This window comes from Scylla paramamosain, chromosome 5 (assembly GCF_035594125.1).
Source record: "Scylla paramamosain isolate STU-SP2022 chromosome 5, ASM3559412v1, whole genome shotgun sequence".
Taxonomy (NCBI): domain Eukaryota; kingdom Metazoa; phylum Arthropoda; class Malacostraca; order Decapoda; family Portunidae; genus Scylla; species Scylla paramamosain.
Window position 1 is genome coordinate 34,656,121 of NC_087155.1, and position 26,435 is coordinate 34,682,555.

The following is a 26,435-nucleotide window of genomic DNA, read 5'->3' on the forward strand; positions in this document are numbered from 1 at the left end:
ACCTTTCTTTCTCTCTCTCTCCTCTCTCTTTCTAAAGCTCACCAGTAAGCAGTAACAGAAGTCACAAATTTACAGAATTCCTACCTATATCACAGATCTCCTTCACCAATTATGTGCTTGAGTGCAAATTTGAAGAGCTGAGAGTTTGTCATCTTGAGCTGATCCACATTGTTCTGAGCATCACTGCTGATTCCCAACCCTCCACAAGTTCCAGATACTTGTGGGATACTGAAAAGAAAATACATTGTTACCATATTTTGTAGCTCATAAGACATACTTTTCCCCTAAAAATGAAATAAAAAAATACCCGTGTGTCTTCCAAGATTGTTGTAGTTAGCTTATTCAATTTGGACTCTTACATGATACAGACTCAGAACTTTTTATCTGCTACAATTATTTTGAATACCATAATGTATTGTTATCAATGCTGTGTGGGAAAAATATATATGAATATCAATCATATTATCAAGAAGTTGATGTATTGTCTGCTGCTGCAGTAAGGTATATAAATACAAGGCCATTCCAAAAGTAATGACTCCTGTTTTTTTTTATTCTGCCCTAAGGGGTCCAGGGGGGATTGCTCATGGCATTGTTATTATGACTGAACCTTTGTACTAATAACATGAAATTTTCATCTCTCAGTTGCATATATTGACAGTGCGAGAGTCTAAGAAAGCAACCCCCGTCATGGATGTGCATCAGAAGCAGAGATAAGAAGAACATAAGAAATAAGGGAAGCTGCAAGAAGCGACCAGGCTTACACGTGGCAGTCCCTGTATGTTCATTGTAATATACAATGAATAATGGGGTATCACCATCTTGGCTGTTTGGTGTTCACTGATTTTTATGAAAGTAAAACCACCATAAGATAACGAAAGATGTGTAGTATGCTTATTTATCATTACAATTCCTATACACCAAAAGTCTTTAAATGAACTCTGATGAAAACAATGGATAATGAAAATAGTGCTGAATGAAGAAAATAATGACTGGATGTTGGACACAATTTTGGTGTTTTTTCCTTTCCTTTCTAAAATCAGGATGTGTCTTCCAAGATGCAGTATCCTTCCTATAATATAATTTAATATAATATAATATAATATGGCATATTTTTTGTAATTATGAAAAGCAAATTTTCTGTCACTTGATGGGGCAGATCACTTAGCTGCACAATTATGTGGAAGTTGATTCTTAAGAGTAAATCTTCACAAATTCAGGTATTCTTAAAAAAAAAAAAAAAAAAAAAAAAAAAAATACACAAAATCATCATCCTTCCTCCAGTTATTGCAATCACAAATACCCTTTTTTATTCACATCCTTCTCAATGTAAAACAAACAATACTTTAACAATGATTAAAAAATTACCATCCCTAAAATTTGTAAATAAAAGAATCTAAATACAATTAATTACAGTAATTACCTTGACAGAAGTGGAGAAGTGAACAAATCTTGTAAATGAAGGTGTGGATTACATCTTCCTTTTATTGGCACAGTGACTGGACAACTTAGTGGGTTGGAATGATCTTGGCTAAAGGGAGCAATAACTTCCTTTACTGTCATTTCTCCTTCACTCAGTACCTGTGTGAATACAGAACATGTAATACTTTCCCTGTGTACAGTTGTGGTGATCTTACTGAAGTCATTATTCACATTATTACACCAACCAGTCTGGTAAGGCTTGGAATGTTATTTCAAATCTTCAAAAGAGGTGAACAAATATTATTTGTGCTGATAAGATAGATACAGTAAAACCTCCCTAAACCAAACCCGAATAACTTGAATGCTCTCATCAACCTCCTCAGCCAGTCTGCCCACCTCCACTCCATCCCCAATCACACTACAGCCACCAGCCAACATCTTTGACGCAGACTTGAGTGACAAGTAAAAGTAGTAGTACAGTGCATAATGTTGTTAGCTCTTACGTGACAAGTATGTCATATAATGTTAACTGTATACTTTTTAAGTGACTACTAGTTAGTGCGTTGTGTACAGTGTGTAATAACAAAAATTGCAGTAAATATTTATCTTGTGGCTTATAATATATATGCTAACAAAAATGCTGCAAATAACAATATGTACATAGAAACTCGTCAAAAACGTGTACTGTTGGATAAACTAAGCTTTGCCCCATATATTTAGTTCTGTTTATGGAGATTTCACTGTATTGTGACGACTGAAACCATGTGGAGACAAACAACTGGCTGATATCAGACACACCGACTTCTTCAAAACACCCAAGAAACCCGAGGAAGGAGACATGAGTTTGTGGTGCTGTTGTAAAACCCCAGTCTAACATGTGTTGTGGTTGACTGGGACGAACATATCAGGAAAGAAGAACCAAGATGTGAAAGGATGTGAAAGAAGAAACCGGCAACTCAGGGAAGACATTGGGAGATAAGATATAAACAGACATGCAGCAACTCATGGAAGATGTTGGGGAGACACGATGTCAACAGACAATCTGGCATCAAAACATGGTTGCTTCTTTCACGTGCCGGGATTTATATACGGATGTGTTAAGTGTATAACTTAAATGGATAAAGTAAGTTCATATAGAGAGGAAAAACATAGTATTAAAATCCCAATTTTGCCATATTTCTTGCTCTCTGCTTGATGATGGTGGCTAAAAATGTTCCTAATATTTTATTAGATGGTTTGATAACGCACAAATGATGTAATGATTTTTTTCCAGCTGACCACCACCTCGAGTGTAGAATTCAGTCAGCTGGTGAATCTGGCAGTTTTTCCAAACCATAGCAAACATCCTACTAGCCTTTGTATATATGGACACGCACATTGGTAATCAAAAATAATCATGACACTCGTTTTATGAACTTGTATCAAACCACATAAATGACACTGATGACACTTGCCAAGGTCATATGTATGTGTACTTAATACTTCTTAGTGAATGAAGTAGTTACAGCATGTGGATGAATAAATAATAATCTTAAAAATGAATAAATAGCATAATTTTTCTACAAATTAACTAACCTCTCTACTGATTTGCTTTATGGTCAAGTTGGTGATTGGTCCTCGGCCAGTGTGTATTGTTCTTCTGTGAGCCAAGTGAGGTCGTCTCTTGGCAGAAGCCTCATGACTTCCTAGTGTGCTGTTGGTCACCACCCAAACTTTCACTTCTCCATCGTCTCCTCCACTGACCAGGTGGCTGCCCGAGGGTGTCACAGCAAGATGCCGCACACACTTTTCATGGCACAAAACTCCTTTGCGGCTCACCTGAAAGATATGAGTGTGGTTAGCCATCCTGGGAAAATCTTTGAACTCATTCACCATTTATTGTTGAGTGAAGGCAATGCTACTCCTGTTGCAAATGCCAACATAAACAATTTTTTTCATACACCAACACACACAAACAAGACTGCCAAGTTTCTGTTCTTGTAGGATGAACATATTAGCATACAAGAAACTAGAACAGCTAAAACCTCTGCTCCTATTGGATGGGAGGGTCACAACTCAACCCAGCCTACACCCACTCCTTGCTGAGTAAACAGAGTTAAAACTATCAAAATCTCTATCCACAATTATTAGTATATCATGAATATACTAGAACCTAACTACCAAAACTATACAGAAACAACGTTACTTATTTATTTCACAGCACAATTTTACACTTCAGTGTTTTGCCTAGAGCATTTGTAGAACACTACAGAGGTGGTGGTTCCTATCCCCTTGCTCCATATCCCTTTTAGTTGCTTCTTTTGACATGCAAGGAATATATATAATACAGTGACAGTATTCTTACTTCCTGCCACAAAGCATCCATCAGTGTAGGAAGGATATTCAAAGTTATTTTTCCCAGCAAGTCTTCATTTCTTCCCTCAGTGACAAAACAGATGTAGGTGGGAGATGGAGGTGGTAAGGTGGCGAGTGCCCACGCCTGATTGCTGCTATCCTCACCCACTTCTCCCTCCACACCTCATACAGTCCGCCGCTGATGACTAATAACAATGCTTAAACACTTTACAATAGTACCTTAATTACAATCAGGAAATCAACAAGCTTAAGGGCACTGTGAATGATGTGTGTATGGGTGCTTTACCCCATGAGGAACTGCTTGTCTCATAAATAGATAGATAAACTATTTTTACTATGGACTTACTTCAATATCCCCATGGGGATGAGGAGGAAGCAAATCCACCACCTTGACAGTGCCATCAGTATGACCAAGGAAGAGCTGAGACCCTAGCATATTACTGGCCACACTGGTCACAGCATCGGAAGTGACCAAACAATACACAGGGCGGCCAGTCACCAGGTCAAACACACGGGCGGTGCGGTCCAAGGAGGATGACACAAGGAACCCTCGCATCCCTGATGAGGTGAAGGTCAAACCTGTAATCTGAAGAAAAAGGCAGTTAATATCCCATTCATTAACGAAATGATTCTCACAAATACATTTCTAGTGCACTAATAATCAATCTAATGACCAGATACTTTCATGTACAGTCACTTCCACTTTCACTTTCATCTCTTAACATTGCCAATGTGTGAATCACCTGCTGTGAACCACCTGCTTCAACTCATATCTGAAACAAATCCTACCAGTCCTTTCATCATCCTCCTGCTTACTCATATTGACTGGAATGTGTCTCAGATATGAATCAAATCAAGGCAGGTAGTTCACAGATGATGATTAACACACTGGCAACACTAAGTGATGAATGTGGAAGTGGAGGGGACTGTACATAATTAATGAAAATTTCTAAGAAATAGTATCATTACAGACGGCAACATTCATGGTTATAACTCCCGCTGATATGACTGTTACATTGCACAAACTGGCAACTTGCTCCTTCTCGGTCTGATGAAATCTACTAAAAGAAAATAACTACATGGTTATCCCCTTATATGTTTTTGAAAGCATAGTGTAATGGATTCAGTGTTTGACACTGACATAAGAGAAAGTTATCTTTTGTGACTGCTCCTTGATTTGGCTAACAAAATGACTGTTTTAAAACTGTTTACTGGGGGTGATGTGTGATGCCTGGAAAATACAAAAGCCACGATTACATAGTATGAGTGTTACAGTTTCATTAGAATGGTAAAACAAATAGCAAAAATACGCCACATAATCATTGGCGGTGAAGAGACTGTGAATATGTTAATGAAGAAATGGAGCAATGAGGGACATGAGGATGTGCCTCACCACAAACATGGTGTCTAAGTACAGTAAAACCTCCATAAACTGAACTATATGGGGCAGGGTGGCCAACTGTTCATCTGAAAGTTCGCTTTATCTGACAATACACAATTTTGGCCATTTTTTATGTAAGTACATAAACATATACAATTATTATTATTTACAGCATATTTGTTAGCACATTATAAGCACACTATAAGCCCTAAGATAGATATCTACAGCATATTTTGTTATCATACAATGCACTAACTGGTCACTTAAAAGTTCACTTAACATTATGCAACTTGGTGTTCATTTAAGAGCTCACTTAACTGTACACAACACATTAGCCACATAAAAGCTAACATAACATTATACACTGTACTACTAGTGTACTTTTGCTTCTCACTCAAGAGTTGCTGTAAGGACATTTGGATTATCCGATATTCGACTTATTCGGATTCAGTTTAGGGAGGTTTTACTGTATTATGATCACCTTCAGTTTGGTGGTAAGTGGATTACTCCTCTCTGTGTCACTGTAAGGCTTCCCTCACTAGATCAGTAACAGAGAATACCTGCACAGTCTAAACAATATCTTCTAATGAGTTTCATGTCACAAGTTCATTCAGTACATCCTTTCTGGATAAATAATTTCTGAGCTGGAGATGTGAAACAGTGATCTTGGTTGTGGATGCATCTGTCATAAGCTGCTAAGACAGGGTGGACTGGTGTCTGGGAAAGATTAATCCATTTTATACTGATTCCTACAGGGAAAATAGTTTTGGTTTCTGAACATTTAAAAAAAAAAAAAAAATCTAATGGCACAACAAACCTTATCTGAGTGCTGTCCTAGAATAAAGTGTGGCTGAGGTTGGGGTGCGTGGACCTGGTGTAGCCTCTCGATGAAACTGGCCAAGCTCCACAGATACACAAACCCATCCTCCCCACCCGAAGCAAAGTAGTTGCCACAAGGTGAAAATATCAACCGGGTAACTGGCTGGTAATGGCGACTTGCAATGCCAATCATGCGACCAGACAACAATTTGTAGATGTGAATTTTTTCATTGATTCCTGGAATAAACAAATTCCTAAAATGAGGTATTACATCAATGCAGCCTGCTTCCTGCACTCTCATATACCATGATTAATAGTTACTGACAATGAAAACATGAACAACTGTGGCATGACAATGAAAACACGAACAACTGTGGCAGATCCTCAGGTATGTGTGGCAATACTCACCAATGATGCAGTACTTTTGTCCTGCTGAGTTCACTGCCATGGCGGTGACTTTCCCAGGAACAACCAGTCGGATTTGCTGCACATCATGCTGGTGGATGGCCCAGGTCTGTAGGAATGGCTTGTCTCTCTGTGCCGCCAGTAAGTGAGATGCGCGTCCTGAAACAAAGATGTATACAAGTCACAGATCCTTATATGGTTTGTATTTCTAGATCTAGAAGAAGACCTCTATAGTCCAGATTATAAGATCTATTTCATCAGCACTCTGCACTTCATACTATCTTCAATACACATACAGCAAAAGAAATTGTTTATATACACATTTCCAATATTCTCACCATTCACTATCCAAATTACTGACATCTTTTTACACAACTCAGTCCCTCTATTTGCAGAAAATATTCTAGTACAGCATACACTTGCAGTTCCTGATGTTAAATTTTCTAGTCAAGTTCTCTCAACTTTCACAATCCTGCCAGCACACATGATATGATGGGAACAATTGATATCAACTAATTCCACTTCAATTTCATCAGCTATATTCTACAAACTTACCAACTGAGCAGAGAGTAGAAGCAGCAACTGGCTGTCCTCGGTAGCTCTTCAGTTGAGTCCCAGTGTCACAATCATAGACCTGGAACAGATAATAACAATTTTTTTCAAAATTAACAGTTAGTAGTCTCTCTTAAATGCAAATCCACTAACATTCCTTGTGTTCATTAGGACAAAATATAGTGAACATATTTGTACAGATGTTAAAAGAGAGAAAATGAAAGACACAGCACAACTTACCTGGAGAGATTCTGTCCCAGTATTGAGAGAAGACACAAATACTGCATCCACAACAGGCTCCATGATGCACGGTCTGGAAAAGAAGATCTTAAATTTGCCTAATTTGCTTGTAAAATGTTAAGGCTTCATGATGCATGGTCTGGAGAAGATCTTAAATTTAACTAATTTGTTTGTAAATGTTAAATGTCATCAAGTTTCTGAACTATTGTTCATGGTGGTGGGTAACAATCTCAATTTAAGTATGACAAACATTGAGTGGATGAACCAATGAGGGTCCGGATCAAGTGGATTCACACTCCCAGAACAATACTGTTGTCAACCTGCTTCATGTGTTAGTTACACTCGAGGAGCAATTGGAGTTATGCTCTTGCTCCCACATAAGCTGTTACACCCCAGCTAGCAGACACAGCAGTTCACTGCTCACCCTTATTCAGCATCCTACTACCCCAGACAGACATTCCACTCAAGCATACAGCTAAGTACCTATTAAGTCTCAGGCCTGTGTGCTAGTAGGTGCTTAGCCTAATTAATATATGTCCATCTAAAGCTAAGGTAATCATCAACAACTTGGCATTAGCTTATACATGCTAATTTGCCACACACGAATGTTTACAATTTTTTATCATAGTCTAAAGGTAATTTGCAGATCTTTTTTCATTTAAGACCAACATGTGTACTGAGGTCACTTGAGAGCTGAAGAAACATCCTGTATTGACATTGTCAGTGATTTTATTCATGAAAATCTATAAGGACAAGCAGGCTGAGGCTCTTCTCCATGATTGTGGCATCTAGCGCACACAAGTGTAGGATTAATTAGAGAGACACAATAATGTAGGTGACTATGTTGTGTGCCTATGTAGCAAGTGGTTGTGCAAAGCAGTAATGGATGAAGTCAATCCATGAAATTACAAAGCAAAGAACAAAGGTGTGGAATGCTGAGCTGCCATTGATGGATTAACAGACTCCAGAGCAACAACATTGTCAGGTAATGAGTTTCATACACTAACACATCTCAAACTGAAAAATTGTTTGCAGCACTCAAGCAAAAGATACAAGTATGCCAATTCAAATGTGTCCTCAAGTGCCAATTACTGAGCAAATTTTGAAGTATTTATAACCAATATCAGATTTCAAATATTCAGGAGTTACCTTGGTCACATTTAGTTTAATTACAAAACTCTGTACAAGGGCCTTATCCATCCATGTATGGAGCATGCTTCACATGTCTGGGGGTTTCCACTCATACCGCTCTTCTAGACAGGGTGGAATCAAAAGCTTTTCGTCTCATCAACTCCTCTCTTCTAACCGACTGTCTTCAGCCTCTCTCTCATCACCACAGTGTCGCATCTCTAGCTGTCTTCTGCGCTATTTTCATGCTAACTGCTCTTCTGATCTTGCTAACTGCATGCCTCCCCTCCTCCCACGGCCTTGTTGCACAAGACTTTCTTCTTTCTCTCACCCCCTATTCTGTCCACCTCTCTAATGCAAGAGTTAACCAGTATTCTCAATCATTCGTCCCTTTATCTGGTAAACTCTGGAACTCCCTGCCTGCTTCTGTATTTCCACGTTCCTATGACTTGAATTCCTTCAAGAGGGAGGTTTCAAGACACTTATCCTTAAATTTTTTACTACTGTTTTGGACCCTTTTCTGGGACTGGCATCTCAGTGGGCTTTTTTTTTTTTTTATTGGATTTTTGTTGCCCTTGGCCAGTGTCCCTCCTAAAAAAAAAAAAAAAAGCATTATAAGGTTGTTAATGGCAGTTGAGAGCATGTATGGCACTTAATGCAAATTATGAATAAGTTCACAAGATGTGCTGTGAGTGTCAGAATTGACCACTGCAGGCCAAGCCTAATGTTTTGGTAGAAATAACTGATGTGATTTTGCTGTGAAATAGTTAAAACTTTAAAACCTTACATTAACAGACATTAATCTCTGACAAGTGATGGGATTAAAAAATACTACAAATAATGACATTCAACACATGTGGATATTCATACTTACAGACGGTTCACAGTATGAAACTGTAGTAACACCAATTTAGGTATATGATTTTGAGTAGTCCTAACCAACCCTAAACTATTCTCATCCCCAAAACGACTGTGGTATCTAATGTTCATAGGACCGGGGCAACCTATTACACCAGCATTGTTGCAGTTAACCTAATGCGGTAAAGTTAACATAATTCCAATTACTCTGTCACTGTACCTCCGTTTCCGAGTCCTTTGCTCTAACTGTGGCACTTTAATAAATAAACAAATACTGACCGCTGAATAGTATTATCTTGATGAGTACCTCTTCTTCAATGGGCAGTGTTACACCTTCCAACCATCAGGGGCTTCAAAATACAACTACCGAGAAACTTGCCAATAGCAGATACAGCATTGCACCAACAGAAAACTAACAAAACGCATACAAACGAGGGCACACCTAAGTAAATGTCAGGATACTTAATGATGAAAGAAACGCTGCTACATAACATATAACACACACGATGACATTCTTACACTGCACTCAAAGTGAGTGTACCGGTGGTGGAGGGTTGGAGGTGTTTAGCGGCGCCACAACTTTTGCACACCCTTTTTCTTCTTGTGATCTCTTCTGCTTTATATCGCTTCACAGTCCTCCTTCCCTTCAATGTTCCACGCTGGTCCTTTTTCTACTTGCACAAGGATAGCAGAGAGCACAACACAAAACTACACCCAGCAAGCGCCACCAGGTTCGTAGCACGTGTGACCAGCTGAATGAGCTGACGCCGAGTGATGATGAAAGGGAAAAGATATATAAATGTTTATAGTTGGCAAGTGTCTCCGATGAGTAATAATTAAGGAAATCCAAGCTAAATTTAATTACCATATAGTAATGCTGACAAAATTTTGTCTGTACATTGTAAGAATAAGAAAGTATTACTAAGAGGGTATCTATTATTCTTGTTTACACTGTACAATAAGAAAAAAAAACTCGTGTAATAGGATATCAATATCTTTATAAAATTAGTAAAAAAAAAGTCTAGTTTAACATCTCTATCGATAAATGTTATTTTACAATTCAAACATTCCCGTATATTGATGCAATAACGTGAACAACTACGCAGAGGTGAGAATGTTGTAATAGTTGATGGGAGTGTCACTGCGAGAGAAAGGAAAGAATTGGAACATCAGAATATGAGGCAGAATTTATGTCAATAGTGGAGAAGCCAAGAGAGAGAAGTCTGAGGTGGTATGGTATCAAGGGTAAGTCTCTTATCTTTGGTTTGGACATTTCGCCAGGATGGAAAAGGATAATTCTGTGAAGACGGCATAAAGGAGGCTGATGGAAGGCTGAAGAACTAGAGATGAGAAAGGCTTGTTATGTGAGGAGATAGAATCGAGAGAGACATGAAACAACTGGATCTCGAGGAAGCGGGTACAGAAAACATGTTATTGGCTACAACAACGGAGTTATTATGATAAAATATACTTCCAGGGGACAGCGACAGGTCTACTGGCATCTTGATCATAATAATAATAATAATAATAATATGTTACAGGTGGCTCGGATTATTCCTGAACCAGGCCTTTGGATCGGCATCTTTCACACCACAAATTCTTATATCTAGCATACCACATTTTCCCCAGGAACTCCTTTACTGCCCCAGTCATCCTTTCATTCGTCTCTCCTCAGTCCCAGCAGCAGATGTACCAATGCGCCTGAAGAACACAATCACCACGTGAAGAAAGTGTCAGCCGCCTGTATGAACCTACTGATAGACAATTACCCGTGTATGAAGCTATTGACAGGCAAGGATATGTCAACAGCCTGTATGAAACTATTGGCAGACAAGGATTTCTCAATAGCTTGTATGAACCTTGGAAAACTTTCAACCCACACACACTTGACAAGGAAGACACTGAGGGACAGGTGGGAAATAAGGTAAGCAAAACAAAATAGTTGAAGGACACAAAGAAATAAGTTTTCCCTCTCAATACATTAATAATTGGAATGATCTAGAATTCTAGATAAAGGTACACACACACACACACACACACACACACACACACACACACAGAGTTTATGAAAGTTTGTATCCACTTTTGTAATTTCAATTATTGCATTTTATGTGGTGTTTCATAAGTAATTTTCAATGTTGTTTATGACAAGTGATTATCAGGTCTGGCAACAAGATGTGCTGTTCTATTATTATTATAACTACCACTATATTATCTCCTAGGCTCTGCTCGCTCTCTCATCCAGCTTTGGGAAGCGTGCAGAGGTCTTTAATAATTAAGAGATGATTATGTTCTTATATAGTATAGTTTATCTAAAGTGGTGATGCTACATGCTACCAAACGTTCCAGACAAAATATCATGATGTAACAGCTACGTCCATCCATCACATCCCCAGCAGTCCTTCAACCCATGTGTAATCGATTTGTTTGAATTTATAGACGTGAATTTCAGTAAGCTTTGTGACGTCACTAATTGGGGCAACTGTATACACACACTCAACATACCTAATTATGCAATCTGCCATGTTTTAGTCCATAAGGAAATAAGTTTAAGGAGGAAGAGTGTACTAGTTGAGACAAGAGACGATCTGTAAGCACTCCCTTCTCATGTCCACAATGAATTCTGCTTACTGTTGTGTTTGTATCTCATTTTTTTTTATTTGTTATTTATTCTTAATATTTTTTTTTATTTTATTCCGACAAATCATTACTTTAAAGGTTGTTGGCAGTTCTTGATTCAGCTTTTGCCACCAGGGATTGATAAGGCGAAGAAGAACTAAAGTCTAAATCAGTACCCTCAACAGTTTTCCATGTAAATTTGAAAGTACAGAGATTAACATTAGTTACAGTCTCACGGTTTCAGTAAGTATATTGACAACAATAGAATAGTTTAGTTACCCTTTTGATTCCTTCACCATATAGAAACGTTTTCTCTGAGGAGTCATAGAAATGTGATGTTTTAAAGGAAACAAAACAAGATTCTCCCACATTAGCTACATTAGTTTCTAGGTGGCATTTCATATCAGTCACACGAGTAGTTATGAAAACGTACCTCTTAATGGATGCAAACATAAAAATGGGCAAATAATTTTGATTAATTATGTCTTTGAACGGCAGGAATATATACCATATAAGTTTCCTGTACCATTTAAAACACGCAATTATGAGTAAATAAATAAATAAACTAGCAAGCAAGCAAATAAGTATATTTATGTACATGTATGTTATGTACAATAAAGAGGAGGAGTTTAACTAAGGCAAGGTGTCTACCTACACGGTAACAGGCCACTATGTACCACTGGCTGCTATGTACCGTCTATGACTGCTATGTACCATCAGCTATGTATCATTATTATCATAAACAAAATACGGATACATTAACAACTTGTGGAAAAAGGAGAGAGAGAGAGAGAGAGAGAGAGAGAGAGAGAGAGAGAGAGAGAGAGAGAGAGAGAGAGAGAGAGAGAGAGAGAGAGAGAGAGAGAGAGAGTTACATTAGGAGTTGGAGTGGTGAGTGGGAAGGAAGGCAGGGAGACTTTCACGGGCACCTGCGCAGTGTCTGGAGTGTGGCAAGCCCTTGTGGGTATAATAGACTTGATAAGGTTGTCCTGTATATGTTACAGTAATAGCTGGTGAAGTTGTGGTGTTTAAGTTACGTTATTTGTGTTATTGGGGGGCGTGTGTGGCCAAAATGACCAAAACACACCCAAAACACTCCAAGACACCCACAAAGTTCAGCCAAACACACCCAAACCGCACTCAAGACATCCTTAAATACAACAAAACTCACCCAAACAGCACTCAAAACACCCCAAAACACACTCAAAACATCTTTAAATACAACAAAACTCATCGAGACATCCAAAACTCATCCAGTCACACATAAAACATGCTTAAAACATCCAAAACACACTGAAAGCACCCCACAACACCTATGTATACCCACAAAACTCATCCAAAACACACTCAAAACACTCTCAATACCCCAAACTACCTACAAAACACATTCAAAACGCTCAAAACATCCAAAGCACACCCAAAACACGTTTTAATCATCCAAAACACGCTCAAAACACCCCACAACACCTCAAAATATAAAAAAAGCTCACCCACACACCCGAATCACGCTAAAAACATCCAAAACACTGAAAACACCTTGATATACCTACAAAACTCACCCAACACAACCAAAACACGCTAAAAAACATCCAAAACATCCCACAACACTCTAGAATACCCATAAAACTCACCCAAACACATTCAAAACATCCAAAACACACTCAAAACACTCTCAATACCCCAAACTACCTACAAAACACATTCAAAACGCTCAAAACATCCAAAGCACACCCAAAACACCCCACAACACCACAGCATACATACAAAAACAGCAAAACGCACCCAATACACACCACGCACTCAAATACATCTAAAAGATGTATTTGACTCACCCAAAACACCCCAAATACGAGTAAACCCAAAACAACTCACAACATTTCAATATACCCCCAAACACACCCAAAACACACCAAAACACTCCACAGTAAACTCAAAATATCCCACAAGACTAAAAACATCCTAAGACACACTTAAAACATACTAAACTCACCGAAAACACAGATAACATCATATATATACATCCTAAACACATCTAAACACCCCCAAAATACACTCAAAACACCCCACAACACTCCTAAATATTCCCAAAACACTTAAAACATCCAAAACACACAAAATATTACAGAGAAAGGCAAGGCAGGAAAGGAAACTAAGCTAAACATTGTCTTATTGGTATTTACCTGTTATGCCTCCTCCTCTTCCTCCATTTCTCCTTACTTCTTTCTCCTCCTCCTCCATTTTTTTAAATTTTCTCCTTCTACTACTACTACTTACATGCCTGAGTTTGGAAACAGCTGGAAACACCTGGAAAACACTGGAAATTATGGTAAATATTGAAGAGGAGACACTGGAGCCGAGCGAGTCCCGGATCCTTGATGACGTCACAGGCGAGTTGCCGCGGGACCGCTGGCTTACGTACGTAACGTATTTCATTTTGAAATTGACCCCTAGAAAAAATGAAGCTAGGCTCGAATTCCTTATATATTCTGACTTGACAATTACTTTAATTAATATTCACAATATCAAAACATCTCCAGCCTAAGTAGTTGTAAAGAAATATTAATATGAAATATGGAAAAAGTGTTGGAACCTTTGACTCCATCAAAAAACAGAAAAGTCCACCCATTTCACTTTACACAGGTAAAAACCTCTTTAAAAAATCTGAATTAATTTTTCAAGCATTGCAAACTTAGCTACAAGCTGAAATAGAGAAATAAAAAAATAAAAAAATGACAAAATCACCACTTTTAACGGGACCATAAGCCTATTCAGAGTCCACATACTTAATTCAACAGGGTCGCAAAACGCTTCAGATATCATAAACGATTTTTTGAAATGATGAAATCTTCATTAAAGCCTCAAATAAAAAAGCCAAAAATTAGTTGGGTAAAAATCACCGTAAAAACCGCCCGTTATTTACGCAAAAAAGACAACAACAAATTCAACACATTTACTTAACTGAAGCAAGAATAACACTTCAAAAGCAACGAAATATTTTTAGAAACCATAAAATCTTACTAAACAAGCGAAATAAAGTCATTCAGAAAAATGAAAAAAAAAGAAAAAAATATCGAAACCCACAAGCTAGCACAGGCAGTAATTCAACACGGCGGCCCTCAGTGGAGCCGTCAGTGGGGGAGCAGGCCGCCATGTTACCTCAATTATTCTTTCATGACAATAAAACAAGGCAATGACGGATATATCTGACCAGCGGATATGAAGGCTAGACATTTGGCTCCATCTTGTGACATGTTTGGCTTACAATAAGAGAGAGACGAGACAAATAAGGGCTGAAAACACTGACGCCCCGCCTCTACCTCAGCTGACAGCTTGTTTACATACTGACGAACTTTCAATATACATCTCCAATTGTTTCCAGATTCAGATGTAAACAAAATCTGATAATAAATCAACGACCTAAAAAAATACCTAAAAAACGAGTAATAAAACCTAAATAAAAGGGTACAAGACACTACAGGGAGGAGGAGGGTGTTGTAGTGAAGGCAGTAAGGCTGACTGAGGGGAGGCTAGCACCACTGGACTCACCTTACGTACTCGTGCCTCTCTGGTGCTGCTTGGCGGTACTCGGTGCAGGGAGAAGCTGCCAGGAATACGGAAACACTGGTTAATAGAGCGTGTGGGGCAAGACCGACCAGTGCTGACCCAAAACACTGTAGCCAGCCAGCCAGCCAGCCAGCCGCCTTCTCTCTCCAGCGCCATCTATGACTGCTCCTTCAACTACACCCACAAACGCACACACTAACACACACAAAAGTTGACATGTTATCAAATAATATGTCAAATAATATCCTCACTTCCTCACTTCCCTTTCCCCACTCCACACCCGCTACGTGATTATGAACAAAAATTTCACCCACTACTGCACCGTGTCACCGCAGCAAACAAGAATGGGCGCAGGATAGGCTCAACTAAAATGCTCCTCTCTCTCTCTCTCTCTCTCTCTCTCTCTCTCTCTCTCCCTCCTTACGACTGTTTTTCAAAGCCACAAAGATAATTACCAGGGTTTTCAAGGGTGTTTCTCCTGTTAATAATATAGAAATGTTGTAGATCTATCACTAGAACTGTAAAAAACACTCTTAAAAAACCGTGTCACCAATTACAGCCTTTTAAAAGCGTGTTTCTCCTGTTAGTAATGTAAAAATGATGTTAATCTGTCACTAGAACCGTAAAAACACCCTTGAAAACCCGTGCAAGTACTGAGAGAGAGAGAGAGAGAGAGAGAGAGAGAGAGAGAGAGAGAGAGAGAGAGACACACAAACCAATGTATTTCTAAACCTGTGCGCTGAACTGATGGATCATGCTGAAGATTAAGCCTGTATTAAGTCAATGTATACTGAATTTTATTGTTTTTATTGGTTGACAATACAGTTTAATTGTTTTATGCTTTTGTGTTATTTTAATGTAGTTTTATTACTTTTATATTACGTGTTTTTAATTTTTTCTTACTATATTAATTTTTATCTCCCTACTTGGTAGCTGGTATATAACAGCTTTGTTTGGTACATACAAGGCAAAGCAGTGATATATAGGAGCCGGTACATAGCAGCCCTTCAATAGTACATACAAGCCAAAGCAGTGGTATATAGGAGCCGGTACATAGCAGCCCTTCAATAGTACATACAAGCCAAAGCAGTGGTATATAGGAGCCGGTACATAGCAGCCCTTCATTAGTACATACAAGCCAAAGCAGTGGTACACAGGAGCTGGTACATAGCAGCCGACGGTACAGAGCAGCTAGCATTCACCTACACATCTTGTCTCAATGGTGGAATAAGAATGCAGAGGACAGTACGCAGTCCATTCGCTCAGTCTTGCTAGTTACATTCACACAATGAATATGACGTTTAGAAGATTGATGTTTTTCCCTCCATGTTACTGGTGATTGTGCTGAATGATTTATGTATGCCTCAGTCATCTTCCAGTACACGACTCACTGTGATTCTTTGTACCTGAGGCTATGGCAATTATAACTGTACCGTATTGCTAGCATTCGGCCTAACTTACTTGCAGGTTCGGAGCTAATTGTCTTACGGCATAAAATCATAACGGTTCACGTGCACCAACAGGATCACGGCACGAAACATGACGGGTGAGCAGCCCTGCCTCAACTCTACATAGGCTTTACAGTGAGGCTCAGGTGTTGGGTTGTTTTGGTCAATGGGATGTATTTTTGATGCTTTGTTGGAGTGACTAACAGTTGACGTTTGTGCGAGGCCAATGATAGCTTCATTACGGGTCTAATGATGCGAGTGCCAATTAATTAATCATCAGAGGCGATGCTTTGTTGTGCCACGTTCGAAGTTGACTCCTGTTTATGTTTGCAAGGAACAGTAGGGGTGTGGGACTTGGACGGGCAGGGGTAGGGTGACTGGGCTGATGTGTGTGACAGGCTAGCTATATATTGTTTGTGACGCACTGAGAGGATGCTTTGTTTAGTTTTATTGTATGAATATGAACCATGAATTGTTAATGTTTATAGTACACTGCTGGGCATTGAATATGAATGAAGCAAGGCACCAAAGCGCAATACATAAGCGCTAACTCCAGAATATGACAGACAGAGAGCAAATCCGTCATGCTTCTCGAGGTGTTTGTTAGAGAGTCCTATGTGGAAACAGAGTTTGTGGATGATGGGACTGTATCGATCCAGCGGAGTTGTGAATGGAAAGGAGTCCTGCCTGGAGACTGGATAAGACAGGCCCCTGCTAGTGGTGTGGAATGGGTACGTGATGTTTATTATACAATACTTGTAGTATTATCATTATCATTTAATTATAATATATATAGTAATCTCCATTTTTTTTAATTTTTTTTACCATTATCATTTAACTATAATATATAAAGTAATCTCCATTTTATCGTTATGCTTCGAGGACACCGCTTCTATTTGCCAGCAGGAGAGGAAAGTTTGCGATGAAAATTCTCTCTCTCTCTCTCTAAGAAATCGTCCAGGAAATGATTATGCTATACCAGTGTTGAGTGCACTAAGTTAGTCAAGCTGCGCATGCGCGGCGTGTATCGGTGCACTCCCAACCCCGCCTCACTAACCCAAAAATGTATTGCCGTGCACTTTTCAGAAACAAGACAGTGTTAGCATTAGTGTTAGAGTTCTTCTAGGATTGTTTACTTACTTTATTTTAACTCTAAAGTGAACTGTGTGCTAAGAAGCCATGCGAGGCAGAAAGCAGAAGCCGGAAGGGACCTTGCGAAATCTGACAGCTTTTAAGTTGCGCGAGTGTTGCATGCATTCATGCCCTAAGCCAGCGTTTCTCAACCGGGATTACCCCGTAATCCTAGAGTTCCGCAAAAGGTCCCTACGGGTTCCGCGAAAAAGAGTGAGATAAGCTAATGCTTTTAAGTTTTTATTTAATTTCATATTAGTAATATTACAACACATGCACAGCATATTATTGTTTATCATAATATTGTAATACAGACGTCATCCAGTCTAACCTATTTTTTGATATATATATATATATATATATATATATATATATATATATATATATATATATATATATATATATATATATATATATATATATATATATATATATATATATATATATATATATATATATTCATGGTTAGCACAAGAATATTTACGATATATACTTACAGAACTGTTTTGCATTTTCTTGGCTTACATTACTCCAAAATTGCCTCACCTTCAATAAAATAATGTGTTCAGAAGGTATGAAGCTACGGAAAATCACCGGCACTATCTGGCAATTATAACCTAATAAGTTGTCAGCAGCTGCCTCGTGACCAACATTATTCACCAAACTACATTGGTTTCAAGCACCAAATAACCTATTAGTCGTAGGAAAATAAAAGTACTTGATAGCATGTATGGAACATGCCTACTCTCTGATACGTTTTGTTGGCAAAACTTTCATACCTATAGAACCTAAATCCTCAAAGGAAATAGCGGATATTATGTGGGAAGCAATTTACGTTTTAATTTACTTTTCAGAAAATGAAATTGGCGAAGCCTGAAGAAGATATTACAATATCAAATCGATCGTGGATAAATAGACAACTTAGACTGAAAATAAAAAGTAAGACGCGTGATGGAAGAATGAGACACTTGAGCTTGTATGGCACCCCGTCATTTTGTTACCCAGGGTGGACAGCCTTCCCCCTTGGCCTCCTCCCTCAAGTACGCCTACTGGTCCTCATCAATCTCTCCTGTTACTTTAATCAATTTCCACTCTTTTTTTCAACTCCCTTCTTCCCTTTCCCGTCTTAAATGTTCCCCTGATACCAGATGGCCCACCAGAGATCTTTCTGCTGTAGGTTCCGAAATTAAGGGTCGTGTCTCCTCTCAGCATGAAGTACTGCTCTGTTTTGTAAAAAAAAAAAAAAAAAAAAAAAAAGGACTCATCGTGTGTCTGTACCACCATCTGGCTGACGTGTGCATCCACTGCCTTGACACTTCCCATAATTTCACTTCACTATAATGTGATCCAAAGTTGCGTGCAAAAGAATTGGATGCGCTTAGTTGTAGCACTTGATAACAGATATTATAGCTTATATGGAACTCATCATCCAGTTACCACCACCATCACCACCACCACCATTACTACTACTACTACTACTGCTACTACTACTACTACTACTACTACTACTACTACTACTACTACTAGATCATTTTCACAGCAAAGGATTCATGTTATGTGCAGAATCTGGCGTGTTCCATTCAGAGCTCTGTAGGGGAATACAAATATGTTTATTCCGGCAACAACTCGACGTTTTATTATATGCAAATGTACGTGACAGTGTGTGTGTGTGTGTGTGTGTGTGTGTGTGTGTGTGTGTGTGTGTGTGTGTGTGTGTGTGTGTGTGTGTGTGTGTGTGTGTGTGTGTGTGTGTGTGTGTGTGTGTGTGTGTGTGCGTGCGCAGAGAGAGAGAGAGATAGCAAGATACAGATCTTTCACCTGCCATCCTACTTTCCCATCGACATGTTCGTAGCTTTCTTTCGTATCCCTTCATCACATCACTCGTCTGACCACCATCTCAAGTCATGCACTCAACCCGTCACAGTCTCCACAGCCCGTCCTCCCAGCCAACACAACCCGCTGCACATCACCTCTCGCCGACGTCCAGGGCTTGCCAAGTCCAACCTCAGAGAACTCAAACCCAGCCTGCCTCCCGCATATATCCTCCCGCTCATCATTCCTCGCATGGCTACCTCTCGTCTCGTCTTCCCGTCTGCAGGACATCTTATACAGAAATACTTGCCTGGGTTGCCGAGTGAGTGAGGTGGTGCGTCAGTCCAGCCATTTCGGACGCGGGTGGAGCCTTAATATTAAACTTTCAGCCTACGAACTTGACTAAATTACTTAAATACGTTTCAATCTGAATTCCTTGGCGGAGAAATTACAAGATGAATTCATGGAAATTCCTAATTAAGTTTGAAGCTGTCTGTTCCTACGTCTCTCTCTCTCTCTCTCTCTCTGTGTGTGTGTGTGTGTGTGTGTGTGTGTGTGTGTGTGTGTGTGTTCAACTCCTCCAAAGACAGAATAAAATGTCGTAGTTTCACTGCATATACAACAACAATTAAGAGCCAGAGTTACGTAAGATCTCAGACGGCCATTACCTCCTCCTGAACAGGCGCCACGGACCACCACCACCACCACCACCACCAGCTCCAGCTCCGTCAGTTGCGCTTGCCCGCTGTCGGTTCACTCAGCTATTATTACTACGGCTCGGCGGTCAGCTGGGACATTAGCGGTTCTCTCTCCATTACTGCTGAGAGCCGCGTCTACCTACCTGTTATTTCACATCGACAGGGCGGGACGAAGAGAGGAGAGGAGAGGAGAAGGAAGAGGAGGAAGAGGAGGAGGAGGGGATAGGGCAGCTGCAGGAGTGGCAGAAGGTGGGATAGGGATGGTCTAAAAGAGGTAAAAGTATTCCATCTTTTCTTATTTCATCTTATCCCCTGCGTCAAAGATTCCCAGCAAGGGTTTGAATTAAGAAGTTTTAATGTTTATAATGAACTAGGAGGGGGAAGAGGAAAAAAAAAGTTTGCGGCAGAGTCATTAAAGCGGCTTTGTTCCACCACCGCCGGCTGCCTCCTCCGCCGCACAGCTCGCTAACCCGGCTTTTTGTTCCAGCTTAATTGCGTCTCTCTAAACCTATGGAGACGCGGCGGTGGCTTATGCGATTTTTGACACCACCAGGAAGAACAGGAAGAGAGAGAGAGAGAGAGAGAGAGAGAGAGGGAGAGAGAGAGACCCACGCCTTTCCTTTACCTCGCTACCCTGCTAGTCCACCCACACTGAAGGAAGACGCATAATAATGAAACACGGGCGCACTTCTTCGATTTACTGTCATCCGCAATGTCCACCTGGGAATTCTTAATGAAACGCCGCGAACATTTCCAGACTGAGAGAGAGAGAGAGAGAGAGAGAGAGAGAGAGAGAGAGAGAGAGAGAGAGAGAGCAGTTATACATAATTCTGTTCCCTTTCCCTCGATGTCTTACAGTTGTTATTGCAACGTTAATGTTTTCTCGAGGTGAACAAAAAATGTAATTGTGGTAGAAGAAGAGGAAGACAGAGGAAGAGGATGAGGATGGGGAGGAGGAGGAGTAGGAGGAAATAAAAGAAAAATAAAGCGAAAGAAGAAATCGACGATGAGGATGGAAACGAAGACGAAAAAGAAGGCGGAGGAAGACGAAAACTTGAGCATAAAGGAAAAAAAAAAGAGTAAAGAAGGAGGAGGAGGAGAAAAGAATTTCACACTACTATATAATCATTTCCGGTCTCATTTCTGGCTTCAAAATAATTTTTAGCTGCATGGAATGTTTCGTGAGGAAGGGTAATATATAGAATTTCCTGCACCTCATTACCGTACTCATTCTGGGGACGTATTTTCGTGTCCGTTGGCTCGCAGTAAGTATAACAGGATGTATATAATTTTCCTACTTTGTTATATTTTTACATTTAACTTGTATTCACTTTTTTTTTTCACACACACACACAAGATTGTTCTCCGTCACATATAAGTTAGTTTAGTTTAGATTCTTTTTCTTTCCCTCCTTTATTTCAACCAGACGGCACCACTGCTATCACATCTCTCTCTAAAGCTGAACTCTTCGCTCAAACCTTTGCTAAAAACTCTACCTTGGATGATTTAGGGCTTGTTCCTCCCTCTCCTCCACCTTCTGATTACTTCATGTTACCTATTAAAATTCTTAGCAATGATGTTTTCCATGCCCTTGCTAGCGGAAGGCTTATGGACCTGATGGGGTCCCTCCTATTGTTTTCCGAAACTGCGCCTCAGTGCTTACACCTTGCCTGGTAATACTCTTTCGACTCTGCCTGTCAACATCTACCTTTCTTTCTTGCTGGAAGTTTGCCTACATTCAGCCTGTTCCTAAAAGGGTAACCGTTCTAACCCCTTAAACTACCGTCCTATTGTTTTAATTTCCTGCCTATCAAAAGTTTTTGAATTTGTCCTCAACAGGAAGATTCTTCAACATCTATCACTTCACAACCTTCTATCTGATCGCCAGTATGAGTTTCGTCAAGACCATTGTACTGGTAATCTTCTGGCTTTCCTTATTGAGTCTTGGTCATCCTCTTTTAGAGATTTTGGTGTTACTTTTGCTGTTGCCTTAGATATATCAAAAGCTTTTTGATAGAGTCTGGCACAAAGCTTTGATTTCCAAACTACCCTCTTACGGCTTCTATCCTTCTCTTTGTAACTTCATCTCAAGTTTCCTTTCTGACCGTTCTATTGCTACTGTAGTAGAAGGTCACTTTTCTTCTCCTAAATCTATTAACCGTGGTGTTCCTCAGGTTTCTGTCCTGTCACCCACTCTCTTCCTATTATTCGTCAATGATCTTCTAAACTAAACTTCTTGTCCTATCCACTCCTACGCTGATGATACCACCCTGCACTTTTCTACGTCTTTTCGTAGACGTCCAACCCTTCAGGAAGTAAACAGTTCAAGCAGGGAAGGCACAGAACGCCTGACTTTGGGTTTGGTTTGGGTAGTTTTATCATATTAAAGTCCTTTCTTTTAATTCGTCCTCTGCCGGATAATTTTTTTTATATTCACTTTTAAATTTTTCAAACATATTTTTTGTACTACAGCCACTTGAATAAGAAAATAAATTGGCGTTTCTCCCGGATCTTCTACTATTACTATTTATTTATTTTTTTTTTGAGAACAGCATCAGGAGCAGACGTTTGTTTCCCACTTTTTTTTTCGCTCTTATTCACTTCTGCAGTGCTTTGAATGTTAATCAAGAACGAACATTGCAGTGGGAGTATTAAAACATCTTTCTAGTCATAATATTACGTCTCACTGATTATTATTTTCTTCATCGTCATCACCACTACCACCACCACATCATCATCAACAAAATGGTATCTTAAATTCTCACGTTTTTTCACCCATTTTCGCTTCTCTCGTGTGAGTGTTGCAGAAGGAAAGTCTTGTTCCCGCCACTTCTCATCTGCAGATCCAGTATTTATATCGCGAAGGAAGAGAGGACGGTGGAAAATTTAAGGCGCAGAGAGAGAGAGAGAGAGAGAGAGAGAGAGAGAGAGAGAGAGAGAGAGAGAGAGAGAGAGAGAGAGAGAGAGAGAGAGAGAGAGAGAGAGAGAGAGAGAGAGAGAGAGAGAGAGAGAGAGAGAGAGAGAGAGAGAGAGAGAGAGAGAGAGAGAGAGAGAGAGAGAGATTCTTAGAAATTATATCAGAAAGATTAGTTCTTAGAAAAAGAAAAGAAAATAAAAGCAAAACTGAAACAAAGGCTTGACTAGCGTAAAAAAAAAAAAAGTAGAGAGAGAGAGAGAGAGAGAGAGAGAGAGAGAGAGAGAGAGAGAGAGAGAGAGAGAGAGAGAGAGAGAGAGAGAGAGAGAGAGAGAGAGAGAAAAGAAAATAAAAGCAAAACTGAAACAAAGGCTTGACTAGCGTAAAAAAAAAGTAGAGAGAGAGAGAGAGAGAGAGAGAGAGAGAGAGAGAGAGAGAGAGAGAGAGAGAGAGAGAGAGAGAGAGAGAGAGAGAGAGAGAGAGAGATTCATACAGCAAATAGCACACCCTTAAAGAAAGACTCAAGAAAACTCGGCGGTCTTCGCACCCATTACCAGGAGTAGAGACCGAGTAAGTGGCTGAGGAAGGAGGAAGAATCTTCACTAATGTGGGAAAGCACCTTCTTGATCAGCGGTTGCCAGCCGTGGAAAAATAGACTCCCCCAGGGTACGCTGCTGTTCACACGGAGAAATTTCTTCCTCACTCTTTCATGATTTCTATTTCTTTTTTATTTTCCTGACGGTGATCATAATGCGTTGATGTATTGTGCGGTTGGCGTCACTACTACAACTGTGCATCCTGTCGTTCGTCATTCTCCGCGGGGTTTCCACTGGTCCTCGTATGCTTACTTGAGTGGGTACCTACACACCTGGCTGCATTTTTAGCTACCTGTCTTCACATGAATGCGTAAAATATCAATACCGGCGGCTCAGGATTTCACGCGTTCATCCCTTCTTTTCTTAACGAGTTACACCACACTAGTTCCTTCGTCTGTACTTGACTGCATTTCTGGCTACTTGTCTATACTCGCCAGTGACTGCAGCGTTCAGTCTTCCTTTCTTTCAGCTCTACCGGTTCCCTTGTCTACCTGGCTGATTATCTACGTACCTGGGTGCATTTCTGGCTCCCTATCTTTAGCTGGTTACACAACAAACTAGTCGCTACAGTTCCACACTAGAAATGTTCAACCTTTCTTTCCCTTCAATTCCACCACCCTCTATGACTCTGTGGCTGGCTAACTGTTTACACCTTGTAGGGGAATGTTAGTTTGGGAAATATACCTTAGATGGAGTTTGCTTAATCTAACCTTACGTACAACATTGAGGAAGTATTTTGGGGAAGGTGGGGGTGTTGTGGGAGCATTGCTGGTAGCGGCAATATTTATCTTTGAAATTTTACGTAACCATACCTAACTCGACTTATCATGAGATAGGAGGAATTCTGTAACGGAAATTTCCGTGTAAAGAACGTAAATTGATTTAATCTGTTCTATCATGAAGAAGAATTGTATTTTAGAGATCTTGAGGGCGGGGGGGGGGGGGCGGCACATTTGTAAGAATAAATTTAGCACGGTTATTTTGATCCTTATTTACGGTATGTGAAAGCTAACACCAAGCCAAACCACTTTCTCTTCATCCTCCATTCCTAGAAATAAATAAATAAATAAATAAATAATAAATAAATAATATATGTAAAATACAGAATGATATAAATAAATAGATGAATAAATAAATAAATAAGTAAACGAACACATAAATAAGTGGATAAATAAATAAAAATCAATAAAGGATAAAAAGTAAAAAAATAATCCTAACCTGGTTCAAGAAGCTGTTCACACCCTCTCCCTTCTCTTCAGCGTCCATCCTCATAAGAAATGAAAGAAAAGAAGAAGAAAAAACACTACAATACAGAAAATCTTCCTACTCTATCCCTCCCAGGCTGGTTCAAGAAACTGATCACACTCCTGGCAGCTGAGGGCACTGTTCTCCTAGGTGTTGGCTGGCGGGGTCTGCTGCGGCACCCACCAGGTATCCAGAAATTTACGGGGCGAGGAAAACTTTGGCTCTCTTGAACCTAAGTCCCGCGAGGCTATTCTGTCATTTTTTTTCCCCTCTTCCTTTTTCTTCTATAGATTTTCTTTCTTATTGAAGTTTGCACTTTAATTCCCGCACATTTTTCTGGACAAACTTGGGCTTCCTTGACTTTTCTCGCTTAATCTTGATGGACGTTTTGTGGCAATTCTTTATTCTTTTTCTTTCTTATCAAATCTCTCTCTCTCTCTCTCTCTCTCTCTCTCTCTCTCTCTCTCTCTCTTCGACTTCAGTAATTTACTCGCTCTTTCTTACAGTTATCGCAAACAGTCTTCACTCCATTCTTTCCTTTACTTCGTCCTCCGGAAATTCTAATTCCACTAACGCACTTTCCTCTTCTTTTCCCCTCTCTCTGCCAGCACGCACCCCTCCCCTCGTCATCTGCCGTACGTAAGGCTCCTCGTTACTGGCTGCTATTCAGAGGTTTTTTGTAAAATCAGAGTACGAGAGGAGATGTGGCCTTTATATTCCGTTGGTTGGTCATTACGTCCTCCAGGGCCTCTCTTTTCCCGGCAGTAAGGGTGACGCAGCGGCGGTATCGTGTGAATTTACGTTGGCCAATTTCCCGCAGATATATTGGGCTTGGTCCTTCATCACTTACAGTTCTGAATATAGGAAAAAATACCTCTCTTTCGTCCTCTTCCTTTACGCTGCTGGAGTGTCGCGAGGGCAGAGTAAAAATTAGGTACTTCCTCACGCAGCGGTACAGTTCCCGCCCAAGGCAAGGCACGCTGCTAACCTGCCTCACAGCGCTCCTTTCACTAGAGAGGACGGAAACTCCCTCCCTTCTCTCTCCTTTTTTACCACCAGGGAAACTGTTCTCTCCCGTGCGAGGTGCCAGTTAAATTATAGCGAGACTAATTATCAGAGTTCGCGCCGTATTGGATTTAATATGAGCAAATTTCCCGGCGAACATTTGTTGTGTGTAGAGCGGCCTGATGACACGAGCTTGTCTGGCGGAGGAGCGGCGAGCCATTGTTTACCTCACGCCGGGGAGCTGCC

At 40.0% G+C, this 26,435-nt stretch overlaps 1 protein-coding gene across 1 annotated transcript in view; it reads right to left on the minus strand.

The window, feature by feature from the left end:
* The window catches only part of LOC135100888 (WD repeat-containing protein 18-like), a 56,309-nt gene that overhangs the window by 1,526 nt on the left and 28,348 nt on the right, over positions 1–26,435 (minus strand). Inside the window, exons 2-10 of the mRNA XM_064004417.1 lie at positions 15,323–15,377; positions 7,172–7,244; positions 6,935–7,013; positions 6,383–6,538; positions 5,973–6,211; positions 4,121–4,360; positions 2,995–3,237; positions 1,421–1,578; positions 85–228 (exon numbers count right to left, since the gene is read on the minus strand). Of these exons, the coding sequence (XP_063860487.1) occupies positions 90–228; positions 1,421–1,578; positions 2,995–3,237; positions 4,121–4,360; positions 5,973–6,211; positions 6,383–6,538; positions 6,935–7,013; positions 7,172–7,234 (1,317 nt within the window). The 5' untranslated portion in view covers positions 7,235–7,244; positions 15,323–15,377 and the 3' untranslated portion in view covers positions 85–89. The remainder of the gene's footprint in view (positions 1–84; positions 229–1,420; positions 1,579–2,994; positions 3,238–4,120; positions 4,361–5,972; positions 6,212–6,382; positions 6,539–6,934; positions 7,014–7,171; positions 7,245–15,322; positions 15,378–26,435) is intronic.